Source organism: Haliotis asinina, chromosome 2 (assembly GCF_037392515.1).
Source record: "Haliotis asinina isolate JCU_RB_2024 chromosome 2, JCU_Hal_asi_v2, whole genome shotgun sequence".
In the NCBI taxonomy this organism is placed as follows: Eukaryota; Metazoa; Mollusca; class Gastropoda; order Lepetellida; family Haliotidae; genus Haliotis; species Haliotis asinina.
Window position 1 is genome coordinate 50256320 of NC_090281.1, and position 24825 is coordinate 50281144.

Genomic DNA, 24825 nt, shown 5'->3' on the forward strand with positions numbered 1-24825 from the left:
CTTTACAACGTCTTATTAGGATGAACAAAATAATTTGGGAAAATCTCCTGATTCTAAGGCTGAGATTGTCTTCGATATCGTGTAAAGAACGCTGACCAGTGGTCAAGGGGCCATCGATTGGGTAGTCCACCGACGGGATCGGGTAATTAGTAGCCCAAGGAAGCCTTTCCTCAAGACACATATATGGATCGGTCAGTTTCATTTCGTCCCTCGAGGCTTCCGATGAAGTCACGGATGGTTGATAATCTACAAGTGTGTGGGTCATCGTGATTTTCGGAATAAAAGTGTTCATCCTCGAAAATTTGTACTTATCCTTGTGATAAATGTGGACTGTGTGCAACCTAAGAACACGTGAAGTGGATTATGTTAGATAAGGTATCGATTGCTTGTCAAGGACAGACAGGATGAATTCTCTATGGTATTAATCTCTTAGTTCTGTTGGCCAACGAATCGCCATTCCCAAATAACCTGCTCATATATAATACTTAACATAGCGTTAATATTTGATATAATACAAATGAGCTCTTGTTTGTGAATGCTGTTACATAAACTTGGAAAAAAATAGAAACATATATCGATTTGCTGACTATGTACTGTAAAGCTGGAAAACGGTGTGTCACGAAAATGATACGAGAATGAGTACTTAAAGAAAATCGCTATCAAACTGATGCGATACATCTTGCTTCTCGCATCACCTTTACATTTCAGAGTGAATTATGGCTCTGTCGGTATGGTGGAAAAAAGTCATGGTGAAGGGAAACAGACAAGGGCTATCAAACCGATGGTCCATCGGCATAAGCGACGGTGGGGTAGCCTAGTGGTTAAAATGTTTCCTCGTCAAGCCAAATACCTGGATTCGGTTTCCAACGTTGGCACGATGTGTGAAGTCTATTTCTGGTATCCCCATTGTGATATTGTTGGAATATTGCTACAACCGACGTAGGGCTATGCTCACTCCCTCATCGGCATAGGGGACTGAATCATAAGCTACTTCACTATCTGTCCCATATGTCAAACTAACGGAGTTCATACATGTACAGTGAAAGCTGTCTAAACCGGCACTCATTTGGGACTGAGGAAATATCCGGTTTGGACAATGTGCCGGATTGTAGAGCTGATGGTAAATGTACAAGCTATAACTCTGACTGAAATTTTATGCCAGCGTTAACAACGTGCCGGATTGGACAGATGTCGGTTTTGACAACTTCCATTGTATTGTACTGCCACATGTGCCAATATTACACGTGAGATCGATCTGAGAGAATAGCTATAGACACAAGGCATAGTCACACAGGAAATCACTCGACTACTCAGTACCATCGGTCGTGGGTTTTAGTGTTTAGGGAGCCGCGCGACTGTATTTGAACTGTGTATGTTCACCGGTTTGGGGAAATGAGATAGAAATAACGAGCCTTAGTCTAAGCAATCATCAGGATTCCAGCCAATTAATACTCCCTAACAACTAAATCAGATCTAGCCTAATTTATGCCAGTGGCACAGATCCTTGTCTCATCCTGAAACGCACATTCATACCAGAACCCTAACCAAGGGTGTAAAACAAGTCTGGGCTGCCATGACAACCGACGACCGTTTTCGGTGGACTTCCGGTAAAGCCTTACAAGACAACACTAGATATGCAGCGCCATCTTCGTTGGGATACGCTCATGCGTGCCATGTTTTCTCTCAATAATACCCAAGAGTCTAGACGGGAAGCAACTGGTGCATTACAACACTGCTTCACAAATATAATTGTCTTGCCCTATTCTGTAAATTGTCCTTGTCGATATTTGATATTAGATTCAGCTCTGCAGCCTGGGCTTGAATTAGCGAAATCAAATACGGAGTTCTTCCAAATCCGGCCATAGCCCTTCATGAGATGTCAAGGGTTCGGTGACAGTCTCTCAAGACCTACTTCTCACTCCAGCACGAACCTTTGCATGTGTGCGGAAAATGCTGATTCTGCGTTCACATTCCCACTGAGTCCTTAATGTCCTCAACAGTTTGTTCTAAATTTGTAGAGCTACAAAACATTAAGCCAATCTGATTGAAATCCGAAGAAAGGAACACTAATTAGAATTTTCTAAAAGTGGATATTTGTCTACCATCTGAGATCTTATTTCAGGACTAGTGTTGGGTAATTGCTGCTATTATCTGAACAAATACAAGGTACTGTTTGTAAAGGGTGGGTTTTTATCCTGCAACGCAAGGTCATGACATCTCGAAGCCTCTAAAGGTCAGTGACATGGTCTTTGTGATCATCACGGATGCCTTGTGCGCCCACAACACATAGGGCGCTTACGGATGCGGAACGCGATTCACAGATGGAGAATACATTCGTAGCAAACACGCAACAGACATGCGCCTTGCGCCTATATTGAAAACATAAATCGGACACAGGGGGATCGTACGTTGAGTATGCAGTTTCACAGCAGCAGATACACATTCAAGAGAGAGAGAGAGAGAGAGAGAGAGAGAGAGAGAGAGAGAGAGAGAGAGAGAGAGAGAGAGAGAGAGAGAGAGAGAGAGAGAGAGAGAGAGAGAGAGAGAGAGAGAGAGAGAGAGAGAGAGAGAGAGAGAGAGGGTGGTTGCTCAGAATAGATTGTTTAAAGCTGCTCCATGGAGTGGACGATATTGTCTCATGTCAGAGATATCAGTACCTTATCACGAAGTTCTGTAACCAATCCAGTCTGGAACACACAGCCCTGTGCACAGCATGATCAGCAAACGACCCCTTCAGTCGGGGCATGGCGACACAACTACCCAGGTCATGCATTGAAACCACGCAAACCCCAATTTAGCTGGCTCTTGCATCAAGTATAAGGTACTGCTGGCCTATTCTACTTTGAAATCTCCACGGATATGAGATCGCTGCACACACATTAATTCTGTGTCGTGTCATGGTTATGAGACCATTAGACTCTGCACTGTTTGCAAATCCCCGTAGTGCACAGGAAGGTTTATCAATGTTGAACTTTCAATGGTTTTACTGAGAGTTGTGATACACATCACTTCCGATTTATCTCGCTCCATGTGATGTTGAAATAAACCATTATCACCAGATAGTTGAAAAAATACAGGTCTTTGTGTAAAGGCAACCCTATCGCGTGGAACTATTATGTTATCCTGCCAGTGAGAGGCTGAACAAACATTGTCGACACAAGCCAAGATGATAGCGTCTAACGTAGCAGCACTGAATGGCTGAACACACATTGTCCACACAAGCCATGATGTTAGTGTCTACCAGTACTGTGTGACCGAAGTACACTGTCCACACAAACCATGATGTTAGTGTCTACCAGTACTGAATGGTCGAAGAACACTGTCCACACAAGCCATGATGTTAGTGTCGACCAGTACTGAATGGTCGAAGAACACTGTCCACACAAGCCAAGATGATAGCGTCTAACGTAGCAGCACTGAATGGCTGAACACACATTGTCCACACAAGCCATGATGTTAGTGTCTACCAGTACTGTGTGGCCGAAGTACACTGTCCACACAAACCATGATGTTAGTGTCTACCAGTACTGAATGGTCGAAGAACACTGTCCACACAAGCCATGATGTTAGTGTCGACCAGTACTGAGTGGCCGAAGAACAGTGTCCACACAAGCCATGATGTTAGTGTCGACCAGTACTGAATGGTCGAAGAACACTGTCCACACAAGCCATGATGTTAGTGTCTACCAGTACTGAGTGGCCGTAGTACACTGTCCACACAAACCATGATGTTAGTGTCTACCAGTACTGAATGGTCGAAGAACACTGTCCACACAAGCCATGATGTTAGTGTCGACCAGTACTGAGTGGTCAAAGAACACAGTCCACACAAAGCCATGATGTTAGTGTCGACCAGTACTGAGTGGACGAAGTACACTGTCCACACAAACCATGATGCTAGTGTCTACCAGTACTGAGTGGACGTAGTACACTGTCCACACAAACCATGATGTTAGTGTCGACCAGTACTGAGTGGTCAAAGAACACAGTCCACACAAAGCCATGATGTTAGTGTCGACCAGTACTGAATGGTCGAAGAACACTGTCCACACAAGCCAAGATGATAGCGTCTAACGTAGCAGCACTGAATGGCTGAACACACATTGTCCACACAAGCCATGATGTTAGTGTCTACCAGTACTGAGTGGACGAAGTACACTGTCCACACAAGCCATGATGTTAGTGTCTACCAGTACTGAATGGCTGAACACACCCTGTCCACACAAGCCATGATGTTAGAGTCTACCAGTACTGAGTGGCCGAAGAACACACTCCGCACAGGCCATGATGTTAGTGTCTACCAGTACTGAGTGGCTGAAGAACACTGTCCACACAAACCATGATGTTAGTGTCGACCAGTACTGCGTGGGTGAACAAACATTGTCCACACATGCCATGATGTTAGTGTCTACCAGTACTGTGTGACCGAAGTACACTGTCCACACAAACCATGATGTTAGTGTCTACCAGTACTGAATGGTCGAAGAACACTGTCCACACAAGCCATGATGTTAGTGTCGACCAGTACTGAGTGGCCGTAGTACACTGTCCACACAAACCATGATGTCAGTGTCGACCAGTACTGAATGGTCGAAGAACACTGTCCACACAAGCCATGATGTTAGTGTCGACCAGTACTGAGTGGTCAAAGAACACAGTCCACACAAAGCCATGATGTTAGTGTCGACCAGTATTGAGTGGACGAAGTACACTGTCCACACAAGCCATGATGTTAGAGTCTACCAGTACTGAGTGGCCGAAGAACACACTCCGCACAAGCCATGATGTTAGTGTCTACCAGTACTGAATGGTCGAAGAACACTGTCCACACAAGCCATGATGTTAGTGTCGACCAGTACTGAGTGGTCAAAGAACACAGTCCACACAAAGCCATGATGTTAGTGTCTACCAGTACTGAGTGGACGTTGTACACTGTCCACAGAAACCATGATGTTAGTGTCGACCAGTACTGAGTGGTCAAAGAACACAGTCCACACAAAGCCATGACGTTAGTGTCTACCAGTACTGAGTGGACGAAGTACACTGTCCACACAAGCCATGATGTTAGAGTCTACCAGTACTGAGTGGCCGAAGAACACACTCCGCACAAGCCATGATGTTAGTGTCTACCAGTACTGAATGGTCGAAGAACACTGTCCACACAAGCCATGATGTTAGTGTCGACCAGTACTGAGTGGTCAAAGAACACAGTCCACACAAAGCCATGATGTTAGTGTCTACCAGTACTGAGTGGACGTTGTACACTGTCCACAGAAACCATGATGTTAGTGTCGACCAGTACTGAGTGGTCAAAGAACACAGTCCACACAAAGCCATGACGTTAGTGTCGACCAGTACTGAGTGGACGAAGTACACTGTCCACACAAGCCATGATGTTAGAGTCTACCAGTACTGAGTGGCCGAAGAACACACTCCGCACAAGCCATGATGTTAGTGTCTACCAGTACTGAATGGTCGAAGAACACTGTCCACACAAGCCATGATGTTAGTGTCGACCAGTACTGAGTGGTCAAAGAACACAGTCCACACAAAGCCATGATGTTAGTGTCTACCAGTACTGAGTGGACGAAGTACACTGTCCACACAAGCCATGATGTTAGTGTCTACGAGTACTGAATGGCTGAACACACCCTGTCCACACAAGCCATGATGTTAGAGTCTACCAGTACTGAGTGGCCGAAGAACACACTCCGCACAGGCCATGATGTTAGTGTCTACCAGTACTGAGTGGCTGAAGAACACTGTCCACACAAACCATGATGTTAGTGTCGACCAGTACTGCGTGGGTGAACAAACATTGTCCACACATGCCATGATGTTAGTGTCTACCAGTACTGTGTGACCGAAGTACACTGTCCACACAAACCATGATGTTAGTGTCTACCAGTACTGAATGGTCGAAGAACACTGTCCACACAAGCCATGATGTTAGTATCGACCAGTACTGAGTGGCCGAAGAACACTGTCCACACAAGCCATGATGTTAGTGTCTACCAGTACTGAATGGTCGAAGAACACTGTCCACACAAGCCATGATGTTAGTGTCGACCAGTACTGAGTGGCCGTAGTACACTGTCCACAGAAACCATGATGTCAGTGTCGACCAGTACTGAATGGTCGAAGAACACTGTCCACACAAGCCATGATGTTAGTGTCGACCAGTACTGAGTGGTCAAAGAACACAGTCCACACAAAGCCATGATGTTAGTGTCGACCAGTATTGAGTGGACGAAGTACACTGTCCACACAAGCCATGATGTTAGAGTCTACCAGTACTGAGTGGCCGAAGAACACACTCCGCACAAGCCATGATGTTAGTGTCTACCAGTACTGAATGGTCGAAGAACACTGTCCACACAAGCCATGATGTTAGTGTCGACCAGTACTGAGTGGTCAAAGAACACAGTCCACACAAAGCCATGATGTTAGTGTCTACCAGTACTGAGTGGACGTTGTACACTGTCCACAGAAACCATGATGTTAGTGTCGACCAGTACTGAGTGGTCAAAGAACACAGTCCACACAAAGCCATGACGTTAGTGTCTGCCAGTACTGAGTGGACGAAGTACACTGTCCACACAAGCCATGATGTTAGAGTCTACCAGTACTGAGTGGCCGAAGAACACACTCCGCACAAGCCATGATGTTAGTGTCTACCAGTACTGAATGGTCGAAGAACACTGTCCACACAAGCCATGATGTTAGTGTCGACCAGTACTGAGTGGTCAAAGAACACAGTCCACACAAAGCCATGATGTTAGTGTCTACCAGTACTGAGTGGACGTTGTACACTGTCCACAGAAACCATGATGTTAGTGTCGACCAGTACTGAGTGGTCAAAGAACACAGTCCACACAAAGCCATGACGTTAGTGTCGACCAGTACTGAGTGGACGAAGTACACTGTCCACACAAGCCATGATGTTAGAGTCTACCAGTACTGAGTGGCCGAAGAACACACTCCGCACAAGCCATGATGTTAGTGTCTACCAGTACTGAATGGTCGAAGAACACTGTCCACACAAGCCATGATGTTAGTGTCGACCAGTACTGAGTGGTCAAAGAACACAGTCCACACAAAGCCATGATGTTAGTGTCTACCAGTACTGAGTGGACGAAGTACACTGTCCACACAAGCCATGATGTTAGTGTCTACGAGTACTGAATGGCTGAACACACCCTGTCCACACAAGCCATGATGTTAGAGTCTACCAGTACTGAGTGGCCGAAGAACACACTCCGCACAAGCCATGATGTTAGTGTCTACCAGTACTGAGTGGCTGAAGAACACTGTCCACACAAACCATGATGTTAGTGTCGACCAGTACTGCGTGGGTGAACAAACACTGTCCACACAAGCCATGATGTTAGTGTCTACGAGTACTGAGTGGCCGAAGAACACTGTCCACACAAAGCCAAGATGATAGTGTCTACCAGTACTGAGTGGCCGAAGAACAATGTCCACACAAGCCATGATGTTAGTGTCGACCAGTACTGAGTGGCCGAAGAACACTGTCCACACAAGCCATGATGTTAGTGTCTACCAGTACTGAGTGGCCGAACACATCCTGTCCACACAAGCCATGATGTTAGTGTCGACCAGTACTGAGTGGCCGAAGAACACTGTCCACACAAGCCATGATGTTAGTGTCTACCAGTACTGAGTGGCCGAACACATCCTGTCCACACAAGCCATGATGTTAGTGTCGACCAGTACTGAGTGGCTGAACAAAGCTTGTCTACAAAAGCCAAGTTAATAGTGTGCATCCTTAGGGTACTGAACGCCTGAATAGACCTTGTCTACAAAAGCCAAGATAATAGTGTGCACCCTTATGGCACTGAGTGCCTGAACAGACCTTGTCTACAAAAGCCCAGATAATAGTGTCTACCCTTATGGTACTGAGTGCCTGAATAGACCTTGTCTACAAAAGCCAAGATAACAGTGTGTACCCTTACGGCACTGAGTGCCTGAACAGACCTTGTCTACAAAAGCCAAGATAATAGTGTCTACCCTTACGGCACTGCGTGCCTGAACAGACCTTGTCTACAAAAGCCCAGATAATAGTGTCTACCCTTACGGTACTGAGTGCCTGAACAAACCTTTTCCACAAAGTATACAGTCAGATACAGTAATGGAGTATAGTTATTATGTTAGTTTAGCTTAAAGTCACCATGACGTAATTCAGCGTAATGGAGTATAGCCAAGATGTAATTTTGACTAAAAGTCTGTATACTATAATGACATATTATCAAGACGTTAATCTGCCTGATTACAATGTTGTAATGAGATATAATCAAGACGTTATTTTGTTTAAAAGTCAGAATGCAATAATGGAATGTAACGATGATAATTTGGTTGCAATGATTTACATTCACGAAGTTTTTGTGGTAAATGGTCATCTTCGAAATATCCAAATGTACCTTGAGACATTGAAACATTATCACTTCATACATTCTCTTGTATGAACTAGTTTGGTGGAGTAGATAATTGGCTTATTCGATGACTCGATGACTAGGTTCGACTCAGCATTGTTAAGTAAATTACGTAAAGCCAATGTCTCGGTGTCGTACTGTACCAGAAGCATCGCTAAAGGCTCTCTTGTATGAACTCTGTTGGTAATGGCAGCATAATGCCCAGTACCTCCAAATTATGACTAGAAACGACATAAATGAGGATGCCATAATATTGCTGATTGCGACGAAATCCAATATTGACTTCTTGGAAATGAAGGTCGTTTCTTGGCTTAACATGTTTTGGTGATCAGAGTTACAATATGTGGCGTCTATAACCCTCTATATAGCTACTAGGTACATCCAGTACAGTACAGCTGGTATTGACAAGGCGCCTTCACGAAAGGACAATTACATTCGGACACCCGGTGTCTTGGGGTCATGAACATCATCATTATTTCGAAATTTACTGTACTAAGAAGTTACAGGTTGAAGTAATTACCCAAACTATGTCTCAAGCAACATCATCTGTTACTATCCTAATTCGTTCTTCGAGCCAGAAATCTTCTGAGTTTATGCCAGTGAAATGATGAATGCTCCCAATGTGTAATCATTACTGAAGCTACAGGCCACGTGGCAAAACCAAATCACAGCACTCATGTAACGCACAGTCGCCAATGCACTCTACAATAACGTCTCAAGAGATGTAGCTGTCAGCACTGATGTAAATATGTTTATTAAATTTTATCTGTATATACAGAAGCGGGAAAAGTAAGAACAGACCAATTCTTCATGCGTTCTTCAAATGTAATCTACGTCTTCAGCCTTTGCTGGGCACAGTTTCACCATGAATTAGTTCTTAGTTTGTATTGAGGAATAACGTCAAACGCCGTCCTAAGGGAGCCCCTGTGGGCATAAAATGTCTGATTCCACAGATATACGTTGGATCCTACGAAGGCTAGAAAACGCTGAAGAACATTGATCCAAAAAAGATTTTTTGGGTCGTGGCAGGTCCGATATTGGTCGCCAACACGCTGTTAACTGTGGAAAACAGCATCACACGACAAAGGTTAAGTTGTGGGTCTTGAGACGTGCTCGACGGGCCACAAAACGAGGAAGGTCGATAACGCAATTTTGTTGATAGGCCCCTGTCTGGGATCCGGTACAGTGACAGGACCAGAAAACTGACATAAACATGTGTATTTACTGCAAGCCAAAAGTCAACCGTTGAATGATACCAAGTCAATACGTATGACTTTCCCTTGTGTTTACCTTCGTTGTTTATACGTTTTCTTTTGTCATGAGACGAACGTATGAGATCTGTATCAAGTGATTACCTGTCTGAAGATGTGGGCGTGTTCAACGGTAATTTACACCTGTAGCGTTAAGCCTAGAATGATTGATTACGGGATGAGGGCTTTCTTTAAATTTATCTCCTTGCGATGCTAATCTTCCGAAATTGCAGACCTGCTGGAAAGAGATCTAAGAGCATGATGATTAAGCTTTGCATTCATCCAGTCGGAGAGTATTTCTGGATGATCATTACTGGGTAGTGGCACGATTGGCATTGCTATTGAGGATATTCAACCGGTGGTGAATCGGTGCAGTTTTATGAAGTCGGTGTTCATACCACTGTCTCCAAGAACAGTGGTGCGTCATCATTAAACTAAAGCCGTCCACCACTCTTTCGTCTCTTGGGTCACCATATTGTCCAAGAGCATACCTGACCACGGACGAAAGAGATGTTCAATGGTAACTGGACTCTGTAGTTCTTTTTTGCTGATGGCAAAATATTGACCCATGCTTAGAGATAGCCAAAAGGCATTTAAAAGTGTTCTTGGCAACTTGGAAACCCTGGGCAAATCTGAAAACGGACCAAAGAAATGTTCAGAAATAGCCTCTGGCCTTGGTACTTCTTTATCCATGGGGAAGAATATTGACCCGTGTCCAGAACTGGCCAACAGGCAATTAAAAGTGTTCTTGGCAATTTGGAATACTTGATGTACGACTGGAGACACGAATGTATAAGTTTGGCCATTGATCAATATAGAGCAGCGAACTAGAGTTGATTGACAACCCCACCAGCCACCGCTCCCTCTCAGCTACCAGCAACGTTGTAGACGATCTGTGGAGACCGACATAAGCGTTTATACCTAGTTAGCAACGTTTATACGACGCTGTCGGTGGGGATAATGAAGTTATTGGAGCTCAAGATGTGCTGTAAACGTTATTTTACGTTACAATTCTGTGAGGAGATCAATACTATTTTCACGTAATGGAGTTTGCTTTAGTGGAATTGGAAATATATCTGCCCTTTGGTGGGGTTGGGAAGACGGATTGATGCGTCGCAGCGATTCGTAACACCAAGATCTGTACACCTATACAAGGATAAGTAATTGAAATGTAGCTGTTATGAGATAATACGCTGAAAGTAAAACTTTCTCCTTAGATACGCACAAGTTTATGACACTTTCATGCTGGGACTATCCAGGTTAAAGATTCATATAACTTATTATATGCATTAGACTTTGAATAAATGAATGCACAAAAAGGTCACTTACCATGTTGACTTCGGAAATGCTGTCAAAACTCGCTATAATTACTGCTATTCCTATGATAAGAGGTGATTCTGAAAGAAAATAGACAAATAAAATATTTAACATCCTTTATGTAAAGATTCACATTATCACGCAAGTCTTTGGGAACTGACCATCAAATTCCCTGGGACAGGATTAGGAGTTTGGAATGCGGTCACATAAAATAATAATAAATGCTCCAAAATAAAAATACGCCTCAGATTATTAATAAGGAAATTATCTGCTAGCATATATACATTATCGAAAAGTTGTTATAAAATATTTTGGCTTGAAACGTTTAATAATAGTAAGATATCTGGTTATTCAGCTACGGTCACTTAGTAAAGGCTGAGGTTAGGATTATACAGGTGATGGGAACACGTCATCTAGTCCAAATGCAAACTACCCCCTCCTATCTCATCCTACCCCTCCATTACAAGGGTATGAAATGGACGCTTTATGATAATGTAGTAATAATAACTCGGCCATCCCACACAAGCAAGCAATGGTCTATGAAAGGGATACCCTAAAGAACATTTGGGTGTCAGAACACAGTTCCAAAAGGACAGACAGTTTGAAGAAATACCCCTGAAAATACAGTTCCTGTACTCTTTAGCCAAAACTGTTGAAATCGCTATAGGGGCAGGAGAAGAATATGGTTCTTTTTGTGAAATTCATCACTGATGTTACATGTTAGCTAAGCATGTTTTTCGCACAAAAACTATTTCCCTTAATGTCATGTGTTTTTAGATCTTTGAACGTCACACACTAGTCGTTACGCTTTTTTTACGCTGGCTGTCTGAGCCAATAATCTAGCTGTACGGCGGCCTGGGACACTAAAAATGAGGCTTATAGATTCCATTCAGGTAACCGAAAGCCGTTTAGATTGACCATTAAACATAGTTTTAAACATGTTTTATTCACAGTCAAAGGGATTGGGAACAGTTCTCCAACTTTGAATATCCTCTCCTTAGTGTGTACATATGTAACTTAGATTCCTACGACTAAAGATGACAGATAGGGGACAAGAAAGTAGTATAAGTTAAAAAGAGGGAGAGCTCATACAGAACAATATAAATATGCTATGCAAATCACTAACGAACGATTGGAAACATGGAAATAGTTCAACCACAAGGCTACTGCAAGCCTGAAAGATGAACTAGAAGAAACCTTATAAACCTTTGAAGGCGGACATATTCCTTATATTAAATATCACATCGATCCCTATCTATTCTGACATAGAAATCTTTCATCGGATTATCCCGCTACTGATGTATCGATTACATTGATGACTTCCGTGAGAAACAAACGATACAGTGCAGAAGCCTTCCAAGGATATATGCACAATGGCTCTAACTTTGATGGTCTATTGTTCAGGCGTCCCCAAGGACACATAAACTTGTCATGTCCGTTTACTGGTGCAAATAGTAATATTTCACGGAAAAGAAACTTGATACATTTCCCAGAAGAAGAAGATGACCCTGATTGATAGTGAAATGTACAACATGGCCAAGAAATGTGAGTGAATGTGAGTGATGTCAACAGAATTCCACTTATATCACGGCGTTTATTATTCGTTGCAATTAGCTGTTATGGTTCTGACAAACCCAGGAACAAAAATCTTGGCAAACGGGATTCGAACCAGCAAACATATCTTCCCAAGGGACGCAATTCAGGACAGCAAAACACCTTAGACAACTAGGCCATCGTATCTCTTAGTTACAATTGCCAACAATGGCATGGATATATATTCAAACATGCACTAATGCATTCGAAGCTTCTTTAAGTGCATTAATCGACACAACATTTTCCGTGACAGCCCGAGTTGGAACTGGACTTTAGCAATCCATGCTTGTCGTAAGAGGCGACTAACGTGATCGAATGGTCGGGCTCGCTGACTTGGTTGACACATGTCATCGTATGCCATTTGCGTAGATTGATGCTCATGTTGTTGATCAATGGATTGTTTGATTTAACTCGGTTATTTACAGATTGTCGCCTTATATCTGGAATATTGCTGGGTGCGACGTTAAACAGCAAAGACATCCAGAAAACAAATCACAACCAGCGTAGAATCAGTTTCGATTGAAGGTCTCCTATAGGCATCAACGCCAATATATTTCCTTTCAAACCATCATTAAGCATATTCACATTCAAGAAATATAATGAAAATGTTTGTACGCTTCTGACAAAATTCAGATTTCTGAAGAAGACTGAAGTTGTTCGGGTTTCCAAGACCATCTTATAATGTCTGTCAGTTAGAATGTGTAAAACGGCGGTTCTATTGAAACTAATTGGTGAAATGTTAGAGAGAGTGATATATCCCTGCGCGAAAATAAATGGTATTCCAGTCAACATGAAACCAGAACCGATTGAAAAGAAAGCATAAAAATATCAGTCATGAAACAGAGAGTAACATCAGTAACATTGTGAAAGACAGATGAGATGTTTATTATTGATACTACTGATGTTTATTATTCATAAAATTCTTTGAACTATCAAACTATAAAAGTCTTTTCATCCATGATTTGTATGTCCTCTTTCAATAATTTGGTTAAAAATTTAAAATTCCGTTACAGGGATTGCCCATGTTGGCGATTAATTTGAACATTAATTGTCTCATTGTAAATAATTTCACACAGCATAGAGGAATCATCAAAGAACAAACAAACAAACAAACAAACAAACAAACCGTTTATGGAATAAATATAGATGAATGTATATTGCTTTTCTTGTGAATAATCAAAGAAATAATGGACTGTGAAAACAAAATCTAAATCGACATGATTTGCACTTAAATTGTATAAGCCGTTTATATTCCAAATCGGGTTTTTGTGAAATGGAGTTGAATTTCGCGAGTTGCGCCCACCAAGAGCAGATGGAGTGAGACAAGGAGTCGCTTTTGTTCCGCGACTTTAACACTAAAACAATGTTCACAACACGCAATCTAGCGATCGGTCCAATCTATCTCGACAGATCGGCCATCGGTACAAATATATCAACGTTTCCTCGCATTTTAATGCTCTGTACAACCTTTTACACTCTTTCATCTGTGAAACTCAACATTTACAATCTAAACTCTAACGATGTTCAGTAACCGTAGACGAACAGAATTGCCTTGCAAATAGAAATAAATCTCCTCGATATAACCAAACTGTGTTCTGCCTGTTAGTGACGAATACGAGTTTCATAGCAGCGGGCTAATTTTATGAGAGAGTCCATAGTTCATGTGTCTGGATCTTGGAACATTTACTGTGCAACCCCTAAGCCGACTGTCAGTCCACGCCAACGGGCGATGCCTGATACTGGCAACCTGCTAGAAAGGATTAACGTTTGTTTCACCGAATTGCCAGCGGTAGCCATGTTACATCTTGATGGAAAAGACATCACTGAATTTTCGTCTAGACATATAGGTACATTTACGGTCAGTTTCAGACGGCTGTGACAGAGAGACATTTGAAGGCAAATGAATCTGTTTCTAGCAGTATGATAGACCGCAGTTTTAGTTCAGGCTCTGTCAACGAGTCCTCTTGGGGGCAGAACCGTGCCAGACCGACGACTAACTCCGCTCACAGCGTCGGTTAACGACAGTGTTGCAGATGTAGGTGTCGAATGGACTTTACGTCTGAACTCTTAGCATTTGGGCGTCAGTCTAGGGACTTTGTGTTGTATTTTCATCCTTATGTCTGGGGATCGGGAGGGTGGGAGACTGAAAATGATTATGGCCATTTAGGTCTTGAGCAAATGAAAATATATTTCTGCACACTTAAGGTTTATAAGCGACAAATACAAATGCAATTTCTATTTCGAACAGGTTAAATGCTACAATATTTTGCATAATATAACACATTGTGGGCAATGATTGACGCATTACAGGTACATTTTTAGTGTCTTGTACATTTACATTACAGTGTATGCGAGTTATATAGCGGACAGGACGGGAATATGGACTACAGACATAGATACAGTGAGCAGAGACTCACACACCCATCTTAGAGTATACGCATCGTGTCTGCTATCACTTTACAACTGTCCACGAGAAATAAACAAGAATGATGACCTTAGGTGACCTCTTGCAATAGGTTGCCAACTGTGGGGCAGGAGATGGTTAAATATCTTTCCCTAACTTTCCCTGGTGATCCATTCGTATCAAAGTCCAAACCTGATCTTTAGTTCGTGACGTCAACATGAACACAGAGCACTGAATCTAAAAAGACAAACTGCTTTTAGTTGTATTGTATGAAATGGCCACGTGAGAGTGAATGAGTGAGTGACCGATTAAACGCCAACTGTCCCCGAATGGTCTTTTACACACATGCAGCTAATACCAAGCAAACCATTGCCTTTCCTTCTATATTTAATATAACATATAGAATATACACAGACTATTTATGTAAACGTTGTACAAATGAAAAAGAGTGGTAGTTCGTAACATGTCCCGTTCTCTGTAACCTATTTACAAGCAGTGAAAGTACAGGACAGTGTACAAAAGGCACGGTACATCACGTCGATCAAAAACGTATTAACTGAAGAGTTTTGAAAACTTAAATATCAGTACATTGTACGTAATCAGATACCGAACTCTTATTGGACAGTAGCTTCCAGCCGTGCTTCAGGTGGCTGGCAATGGCACTGCAACGGACGATGAAGATTTAGTTTGCAATTAACCTTGTATATAGCTCATAGGTGTGTATTTACTGACCAGCCAATGGTCATTACATGAAAGCGACAATGAAAACTACCATTCATGCGGATATTTATTACAAAATATTAATAAGGCTTGGTTTTATTATTGTGATAAATCTGTACTAGTCCTTTGATAATAATACGGAAAGGCGCTTTGTATTACAGGAACTGCAGTCGTGTTCTGTTATTTTCTGATATACACAAGTAACGAGGGTGTTTGTTATGCAAGATTAATGCTCTCAAAGTACATAAATATAACACTTAAAACCGTATAGTTGTCTGGAAATGTCACACATAAAATCTTGTGGTTCATATCACGTTTTGTTTTAATTCTGCAGCGACTAGATCAAAGGAAAACGCAGTTTTGTTTCTACCTTCCCTTGAGAACGGAGTCATTTTTTCCCCCAGAAGACTGTTCATATCCGCTAAGGTTAAAACCAGACTCCCAGTTGTATATGTATGTTTACTTTTCAAAGTCTCAGCTGAGTGTATTTACTCAATCATCGGTGGTAGACAGTTCAGACATTTAATCAAATAAAGAGATTCTTTGCTTGTCTGTCATTAACATTGGGGTGGAAAAAGTTCATTCCAACGGTCAATTGTAAAATGAGAACAAAACCTTTCCCTTGCTATGGCGGCATTCAGTTTTATTTGTCCTGTCCGCAAGTTCCTTTCACCGGTGGGAAAGTTTAGCAGCTGAATGAGCTTGAAACCCTTACATTGTATCGTTAATTTAGCAGGGTTTGTTTGCCTTGTAATTTAAAATATCACCCTCCCAAGATCAATACAGAGGCGCCTTATCGCCTGTAGATAATGTTGCCAAACAGGTCCTGGAAACCGGGGTATTCCATTTTACTGGCAAGAGGATTTGGATGCACTAATGCGAGCCTATTGCTTCTGTTTTCAATCACAACATATCTCTTAAAAGTGTCCTTTTGCCGTGATTGCTTGAAAATGGGGTTCCATAAAAAGACTTTATAGTGTTTTTACGGAAAACGCCTGCGTTGAAAGGCCTTGTGTTTTCAGCGCTGCCACATAAAGGGAGGTGCGAGATGCACTATTATTTCACCTTGGAAGGGCATCCATCTTCTGTAGAAGCTGCTGGTTGAACAGCTATGCCCCTGATGAAAATGGAGCGATTCCACCAAGGTGGGAAAGCCAGGGAAGCAATCCCCTTATTGGGCTTTTATTAAGTCTATTCTGGCTTGAATACTTTCTCCTTATCAGTGTATGCACCAATTTAACGAACCGACTTTAAGAGGTATTGTCATGGGGACGCAGTCTACGGACAAAACCAATTCAAAACAAAATTTTGTGCTTATTGAATTACAACTTTGAAGCAATATATTCTGATTGTAAGTGAGCTCACATTTCTAGATATTAATAAAAAAATTATGTATGAGTCATTAATATTTTGCTTCAGACTAACAGCATGAATAAAGAGAAAAAATAAAATCTAGTTTAAAGAAAAAACACTCATGTCAATGAGAAATAATCATGAGTTACAAAAATTGATTCTCGTTATATTGAAATGGTTTCTGTCTCTTATGTAATCGTGGTGCTCTCTCAGAAAGAGGGCAAAGCACATCTCCGAGTTTTCCATTACCCATTAGACAGGATAGTTGCATCGTTGACTGATGAATATTAATGATATTATTAATGCATTGCGATGCATCTAAACTTTCCGTTAGTATGATAACAATATTGATATTGAAATTGAATTGAAAGCTGAACCCAAATATCCGCATTGAAAGTGGAAACCAGGGGATAACTATATTAAGTAATGGTTATTACTTACTAGTGTTTCCTGAAATAAATGTGAAAACATCAGATGTAACAATCATATGCTTTCTCAAATGTTGTAGGTGCTAAATACATGAAACAATTATGAAACGCCGGTGCCAGAACATAAGCAGTATCGATTATCTGATGGAACAATAGATACAATTGGGCGTAAATGGCACTACATTTGAAGCAATAATATGCGTGGATGTCTGCAAGACATTTTGTGATACAGGTGTTTTCGAAGGGGTGAGCATATGTTTGAAAAAAATAATTGATAGAGATTGTGTTTAAAACACAGACATGTCATCATGATCTAAAGACGCAAAAACCTGATTAGAACCCGATGAAACAGGACAAGACACAACAAGGTGAATGGTATAGAGAACGTTCCAATCTGTACATACTTGTGATGCATAAGGTGCGATTTCATCTGCTATCAATTCTTGTCCACTGATCGTAATCAAAACATACAGTTCTTAGTTTGATAAATGAATCAGTTGTTTAATCATTCATGTTCAAGTCAAACACACCTTGAGAAAAATTGTGCAAACTATTTCTTCACTTTTAATTGGCCTGGTGGTTAAAGCATTCGCTCATCACGTCAAAGATCTGGGTTCGATTCCCTGCTTGTGAGAAGTTCATTTCTGGGGGTCCTCAACGCGATGTTGCTGGCATGTGGTTAGCATCCTTCCTCACTCCAGTTCTTCAAAGTTGTAGAAAGTGTCATATTAACATCACTGTGGGATTATGTCATATCGTCTTGTTGCAATTATGCGGTGATTAGTGGGAGATTACGCCTATACTCGATCAACTAGAAGAGGCATTCTCGATCCCATGTCTGGTGTAACAGGCAGACTGTCGTCTGATTCGTCCATACAATGTAATTATGGAAGTAAACAACTGACCGCTCTAGATCAATGACCACTAAACCAAGTACTCCCATTTCTGATCCAGATGACTTAATAGGATTTTTCCCAATCCCAAGCGTGAAGAAACCATACTTTCTGAAAGATGAGAATAAATTCTATAACGAGTTTCTTGATAACAAATGAGTCAGGGTTGGTCTTGGAATCACAGCTTAGTTCCTGATGTCTGTTCTTGAAACCGTTCTATCTGGCAGATCCTGTTGGTGCCCCTGATTAACCATCAAGGGATCAGACCTTTCTTACGATTGAGTAATCGGGCTTCTCAGTTACGAAGAGCAACAAAACTGATAATTTTGTTCCGCAAATACGGAGACAGTGCTTAAATAGATATGAGTAAAAGCCGATTAAAATATAATAAAACCATGCAAGACAACACTTATTCCTCATGGAATTTTTTTCTGAAAATATACGTCTTCTGACATACACTTCGGAAAAACAAAATGCTTTAGCAGTAGTTTTCATACTATAGAATGTCTGTACGAAATCCTGTAATGCTCTCAGTGTCTTGAACTAAAATGTTAAACATCGCACTGACAAACATATACAAATAGTGACCCGTTTTTAATGGCATTACTTTCCGCGAACTGATACTGATGTTAATGAGCCATAACCATTCACCCACTTAACGCTAAGATATTCTGCTCAGTTATGAACCAAAATCACTTAACACTTTTTGATGTGCTTGAACAAGACAAGGAACTCAAAACCAAAACTGTTCATCATGTGTCTTTTGTTTGCACTAAAATAGGCATTCTTGGCACGTTATGGCACTTATCGTGGTGTCTCTGCAAAACACGACAATGGTTCTTAGTTACCAAAATCTTCAGATTGAATTAGGGAAGCCTCTTCTCAAGTGTCTCAGTAGTTCCAGAAGATTGCCAGTCAGTTCAAATACTATTTACATATGCCAATACCACTCGGAAAGTCTATTCATTTGTAAATCAGCGTGTTGTAACGGAACAAAGAAAGCCATTAACAGCACCGAAGAAAATCTGCGTCCAATAAAACTGTATAATGTTCCTTGTAAATGGAATGAATTTAGATAACACGCATAATACCGACATTAAGATTGACTAATCGTGACCAAGAGGCCTCATCAATTAAGGACAATAACATTAACATGCATATGTGTGTGTTCTGTGACGACACAAGGGGTATGTTGAGTAAATGAAACTGTTACATGTATCGAGAAATGTAGTATTGTTGGCAAGTGCACTACACATACCAGGTTCAAGCAAGTTCATGGCTTCAAAGAACAAATTACAAGGGTCACATGTGGAATCAGACGCTTACAAAGTCCTAGACTCGAGAGCACGTTATACCAGTGCGTACCAAGACCTCGGTACAAAATCAATTATTGTCAAACCAATAGTGACATCGTGTGAATAGGACCGTTTTCACAAAGTCACTGGTACGGGTAACAGATTAGGATCTTGTATTGATTGTTTGACCACAGAAGGCCAGAGCTGCAATCATCCTTTCAAGTCGGGGTGTATAATTTAAAGCGCTCAGTGTTCCCGCTAGCAGAATTGGACCTCTTACAAGCACAGTATTATTGCATTCCTGACCCTAACAAATTCTTCATGATATTAAATTTGGGAGCTTTAGTGACAAAGTAATGCCCTTTGAATGTTGGGGTTGTAATGACCACGGTTTAACGCAGGATCAATGGGTATATGTATTTAGCGACGAAGGGGATATCTTAGTTAAACATCAGGCACCATCTGCATCAGTATTCAAACACAAATGCAACATTGTTCAGAAATGAGCGGGGCGTGAGTCCGTTTTACGCCTACCAGTAGAGTTAATTATGGCACATTTGTACAGATGTTGCATGTCCTTGACGAGTGCAGATGAATACCCGTGCCATTTAACAAATAGTTACAAACTATATAGAACGTGAGACATTTCTTTGAGCCTCATTGTTTCAAAATGTAACAAGAATAAATCGCATCCTTTACTTTCTATACACACATGTTCGTATTTGTTCACAGAGTGGCATACACTAGTCTTCCTCAATTTTAACAACCAGAATCATTGACGTAAACTAAGTTTAGGTATTTGACAACTTCTTTCTTCAAATGACAGGAAACAACGAGCTCTCGAGAACATCAGATTTAGGGTTCATACTCAAACCTTTCCCTGATATCTTGGATATAAAATGAGTATATTGCCTATAATGATCTCATGGGTACATAGAATCGCAGAATGTGTGACCAAAGAATGATGGCTAACGTTTCCAGAAATTAATAACTGGCATGCCTTGAAACTGCAGACCTTTTAGCTTGAAATCCTTATCAGTTAGAACAGTCGACTCCTTGTACGATGGAAGATACAGAGAACTTTTATTATCTATTATTACATCAAATATCACACAAGTACGATCATAATTAACCGGCAAGTAGGTATGATTATGATACTTTATCCAACTGAATCTTGCCACCCGTTCCATGAACTGGTCATATTGCGTGCAAGGCTGAATATGGGAACTTACATCACGGATAGCTGACGATAAGATGCAGTAATCATTTCTTGCTTTCATCATTCTTAATGGCTTCTGATGTAATGACCAGTAACTAATGGAATCGGTTCCATTGGGATGTCTACAGACGTTTGTCTTATGGTCTTATTAACAGAATGTTATCATCATTTATACTCAGGTTGCAGAGTACTAGTTTCCTTTCTGTAAATACACTGGAACCTAAATTGAAGGTATCCCGTCCAGTGCCGTGATGGGCAGATGAAAGTCTGTTGCAATAGTCTATCAATCAGGTATACATTCTCAGTCAGATGGAAGCGTTTTACACATGAAAATGGCCAGTGCACCAAAGGTTGCTCTGCTACGTTGCTGGCCTTGTTTGCACCAGGATGCGTTGATACGTTTCCTTGGTTATGATATAACTGTGTCCGTGTGCTACACGTTAGTGCACCTTTGTATTTGCTCCAGTTTGCTCTGACATGCCGTGATATATATGATAATTCCAACCAAACATACCTAAAAAACTCATTCACAACTATGCCAGCTCTGACTGTGTTTGTGCAGATGCTCATGTTATTGATCACTGGATTGTCTGGCTCAGGTGGATTCTGATGGAACAGCTCCCCCGGACCACATTGGACAAAGTTATGTTCTATGAAACCCCTCATATCCGGCGTAAGTACGTAATACCCGTTACAAGCATAAAGTTACCTTCCAACGTTACGTTTACCTTAGGGTGAAAGTAATGAGGACCACACCGAGCCAAGCGTCCAAGAGGGATAGGTTTAGTCAGTGGTATTTACAAGGCTTAAAGATGCAGGCTCACAGAGTGATAGGTTGTTGCCAGAAATAGAATGCAGATTTGCATTTGGGAATGACAGTGAATGCTGTAGCGTGTCTATGACGAAGGCAGATATATCCGTCTGAGCTGTTGATGGCAAAGCGTCCTGCTGCTGTACATGCAATGAGCAGAATGCGTATTCGACCTTAGCTGTGACGTAGGACGACTATCCCTGACGAGGGGCAGTTATCTGTGTCTCCTTGTTGCGATGCCGTAAGCGCTACTGTTTGAATAAAAGCGAAATCGACGTGTTCATACGTATAAGTAATACCACCAAGAGCTGAGCACAATTTCGAACACCAGAGTTTATGCATCACTATTAAATATTGATGACACCCGGTATTGGGTGAAAATGTGTATTGCTAAACCCGTGAGGTCGTAAACACACACCAAGGCAAGTTAATTATTTACCTTATAAAAGCAATAAACACTGGAACATATAGTCCCAGTAAGCATAATGACACTACGTTCATTGACTTCATTCAGGTCAGTGAGGCGTTATTGTAGAGAGGATAATTAGATTTGTACCTTCGGATATTTTTAAGCATTACTGAAACCAGAAATGAACAAATCAATCCCAATGCTAAACGACAATCCGCCCGCCCATAGTTCTGTTGTGAATGGAAAACTATATGTTGCAAAACATGTTTGTTTATCGCTAAGATACAATATATTCGATCTTGAAAATAAGGTTAAAACAACCGTAAATTTAACATATGTCATATTTGGGATTCCACTTTCTTAGTAAATCGTGTAATCATAACCTTAAATTTCTTATGAATACATGCGATATGTATACATAAACCATGGTGTTAAAAGTAAGAAAACTGATTTATGGTTGAAAGAAAAGCCACCAATAAATCTTATGGTAATGTCGATTATTATCAATTGTATAATGTGACACACACAGGCAGAGTTACTTAGATATTCAAAACACTCCTAATGAAACTGTTATACTCTTTTGACTGTTGACATCATTGCTATGTTTAATATATCAATAAATGAATAAGACCATAAAAGTTAGAAACAGACCATAGCATCATGGGGAAGAGAAGCAGACAAGATGTAGTTAATAATTAAAGCCCTATCTGTCGATACCTTCATTGACACGCAGGCACTTTGCCACGACAGATCATGAAGCCCCTGCTCTGCATATATTTCCATTTTGCAATAATTGCTTAGCCTGTATCGTCTAAAATAACGTGTTCCTCAATCTGGGGCCTAGATAAGTTTAATCATCATTGCATACCCAACTGTCACTCATGTGCTTGCATACCAAACAGTCGTATGACAAACTATGCTTTATTGCAGTAATATTGCTGATGCTTGCATAAATGCCACTGATAGCATGCATGTTAAACAATGCGCTGGTTGGCTTGCCATTTCGAAATGTACCATGCACTTAAACAAGTCGTATATTGAACAGTTAAGCATCCCTTACGTTAACAGTGTATACTACCACTTTTATGATATCGTTCACAAAGCGAGTGAAATGGGAAACCTTGGAGTGGTCAGCGAATCAATGGTGGGCTTGATCAAGCTGAAACCGAGCGGGGACCAACATCCCCGGCTACCATCTCACTGTGGGCGTCTGTTGCAGCAACCCTTCTCGTTGTAGTTCTCGCTTGGGGTCTTGTTGAATGCGCTCGCGGTGAGAGTTCTACCTATGACCTTCACTGCCAGACATACACAGGCAAACAAATTATGTCTGTACCACTGCACTGTCTTTTCAAAATACGACAGTGAAGCTGAGGGCGATTTCTTCAAAGTTAAATCCGTTCGATAAGAGCTGATTTAATTAATTTTTTTCTCATTTCTACAGATGCGTGTGCTACATGTATGTCAAGCATGGGAAACCTTTACACGATGAAAAAAACACCCCTCTAATCAAATTATAGTGATCTTGGTCTGTGTGTTTGTAATAGTGTTGCGTGATGATCCTACAAATACGTTTTTGATATTTGCAAACTGCGGCCTCTACACAATCCAGATATTGTCACGTGGGAACACAGTATCATGGGATTTGCCTAATCACAGTATTGGATTAATTACATATTAATACTTGATACAGTAGACAGATAATGAGCCAAGTACTGAAGCCCGCGGCCGTGGAAGAAGTAATATCAAATAACGACTCTGTCAGATGGTCTCCTTGCGAAGACCCACTACATGCAGTTCCGATAATATCAGCATGCGATATGCATGCTGTGTGCACTGTGGGGATCAGGGGTAATAAATACCTCTAAGAATTCATAAGATAAGTTACCGGCCCATATACCCATGCTTTGAGGGTTTGCAAACACATCAATCAAGAAACAGTGCAAACAAATCAATCAAGAAACAGTTCGCAAAGATGAAGTACTTGTACTTTGTTACGATTTGCAAAGTATTTGTTAAACCACTTTTTAACTTTTGTAGTAGAATAAGAGATCACGTGACATGTCAGAGTATTCTGGACTTGTTCGGAATCAAAGAGGTAAAACCTATGGCTATACGAAAGCAAGAATTAGTTCTCGAATTGGCAATCGGAGCCTTATGAACAAATCCTTAAAATGATCAATTTGCAAAATGTGAGGATTGAAACCATACAGGGGTTTTATGAGACAAACGGATATAGAAACTCTTTGAAATGATCAGTTAGCACGAAACACTTTGCCAGCCTTGAGTGATCGAAGAGTTTGGCCTTTTATTCACAATCATTCATGACTGTAAGTCATTTCGATTTATCCCATTCATTTTGTGAAGCTCATCTCATTCTTATGTGACGGACACACGAATATGAATACCTCTAACAATCGATTTTGTTCTGTCTAAGAGATAAAGATCAAGAGTACTGTCTGAGGGTCTATCTACGTGCTATTCACATTTAACCAAAGTAACAGGGATATAATTGCCAATTCAACCTAAAGACTTGCCACACTACTCAAATATATCGTCCTCAAATAACATTCTTGACGTCGACGGTCGTAGAGGTTTTCTGCACGTCAGCTGTAAACCAACCACACATTCCAAGTATTGTTTGTCATTACGTTTCAATTCCACTTCAGCTTCAGTGGTTGGT

At 41.2% G+C, this 24825-nt stretch overlaps 1 protein-coding gene across 1 annotated transcript in view; it reads right to left on the reverse strand.

Moving 5' to 3' along the window:
- The window catches only part of LOC137272622 (gamma-aminobutyric acid receptor subunit beta-like), a 72054-nt gene that overhangs the window by 38066 nt on the left and 9163 nt on the right, over positions 1-24825 (reverse strand). Inside the window, exon 3 of the mRNA XM_067805016.1 lies at positions 11033-11100. Within this exon, the coding sequence (XP_067661117.1) occupies positions 11033-11100 (68 nt within the window). The remainder of the gene's footprint in view (positions 1-11032; positions 11101-24825) is intronic.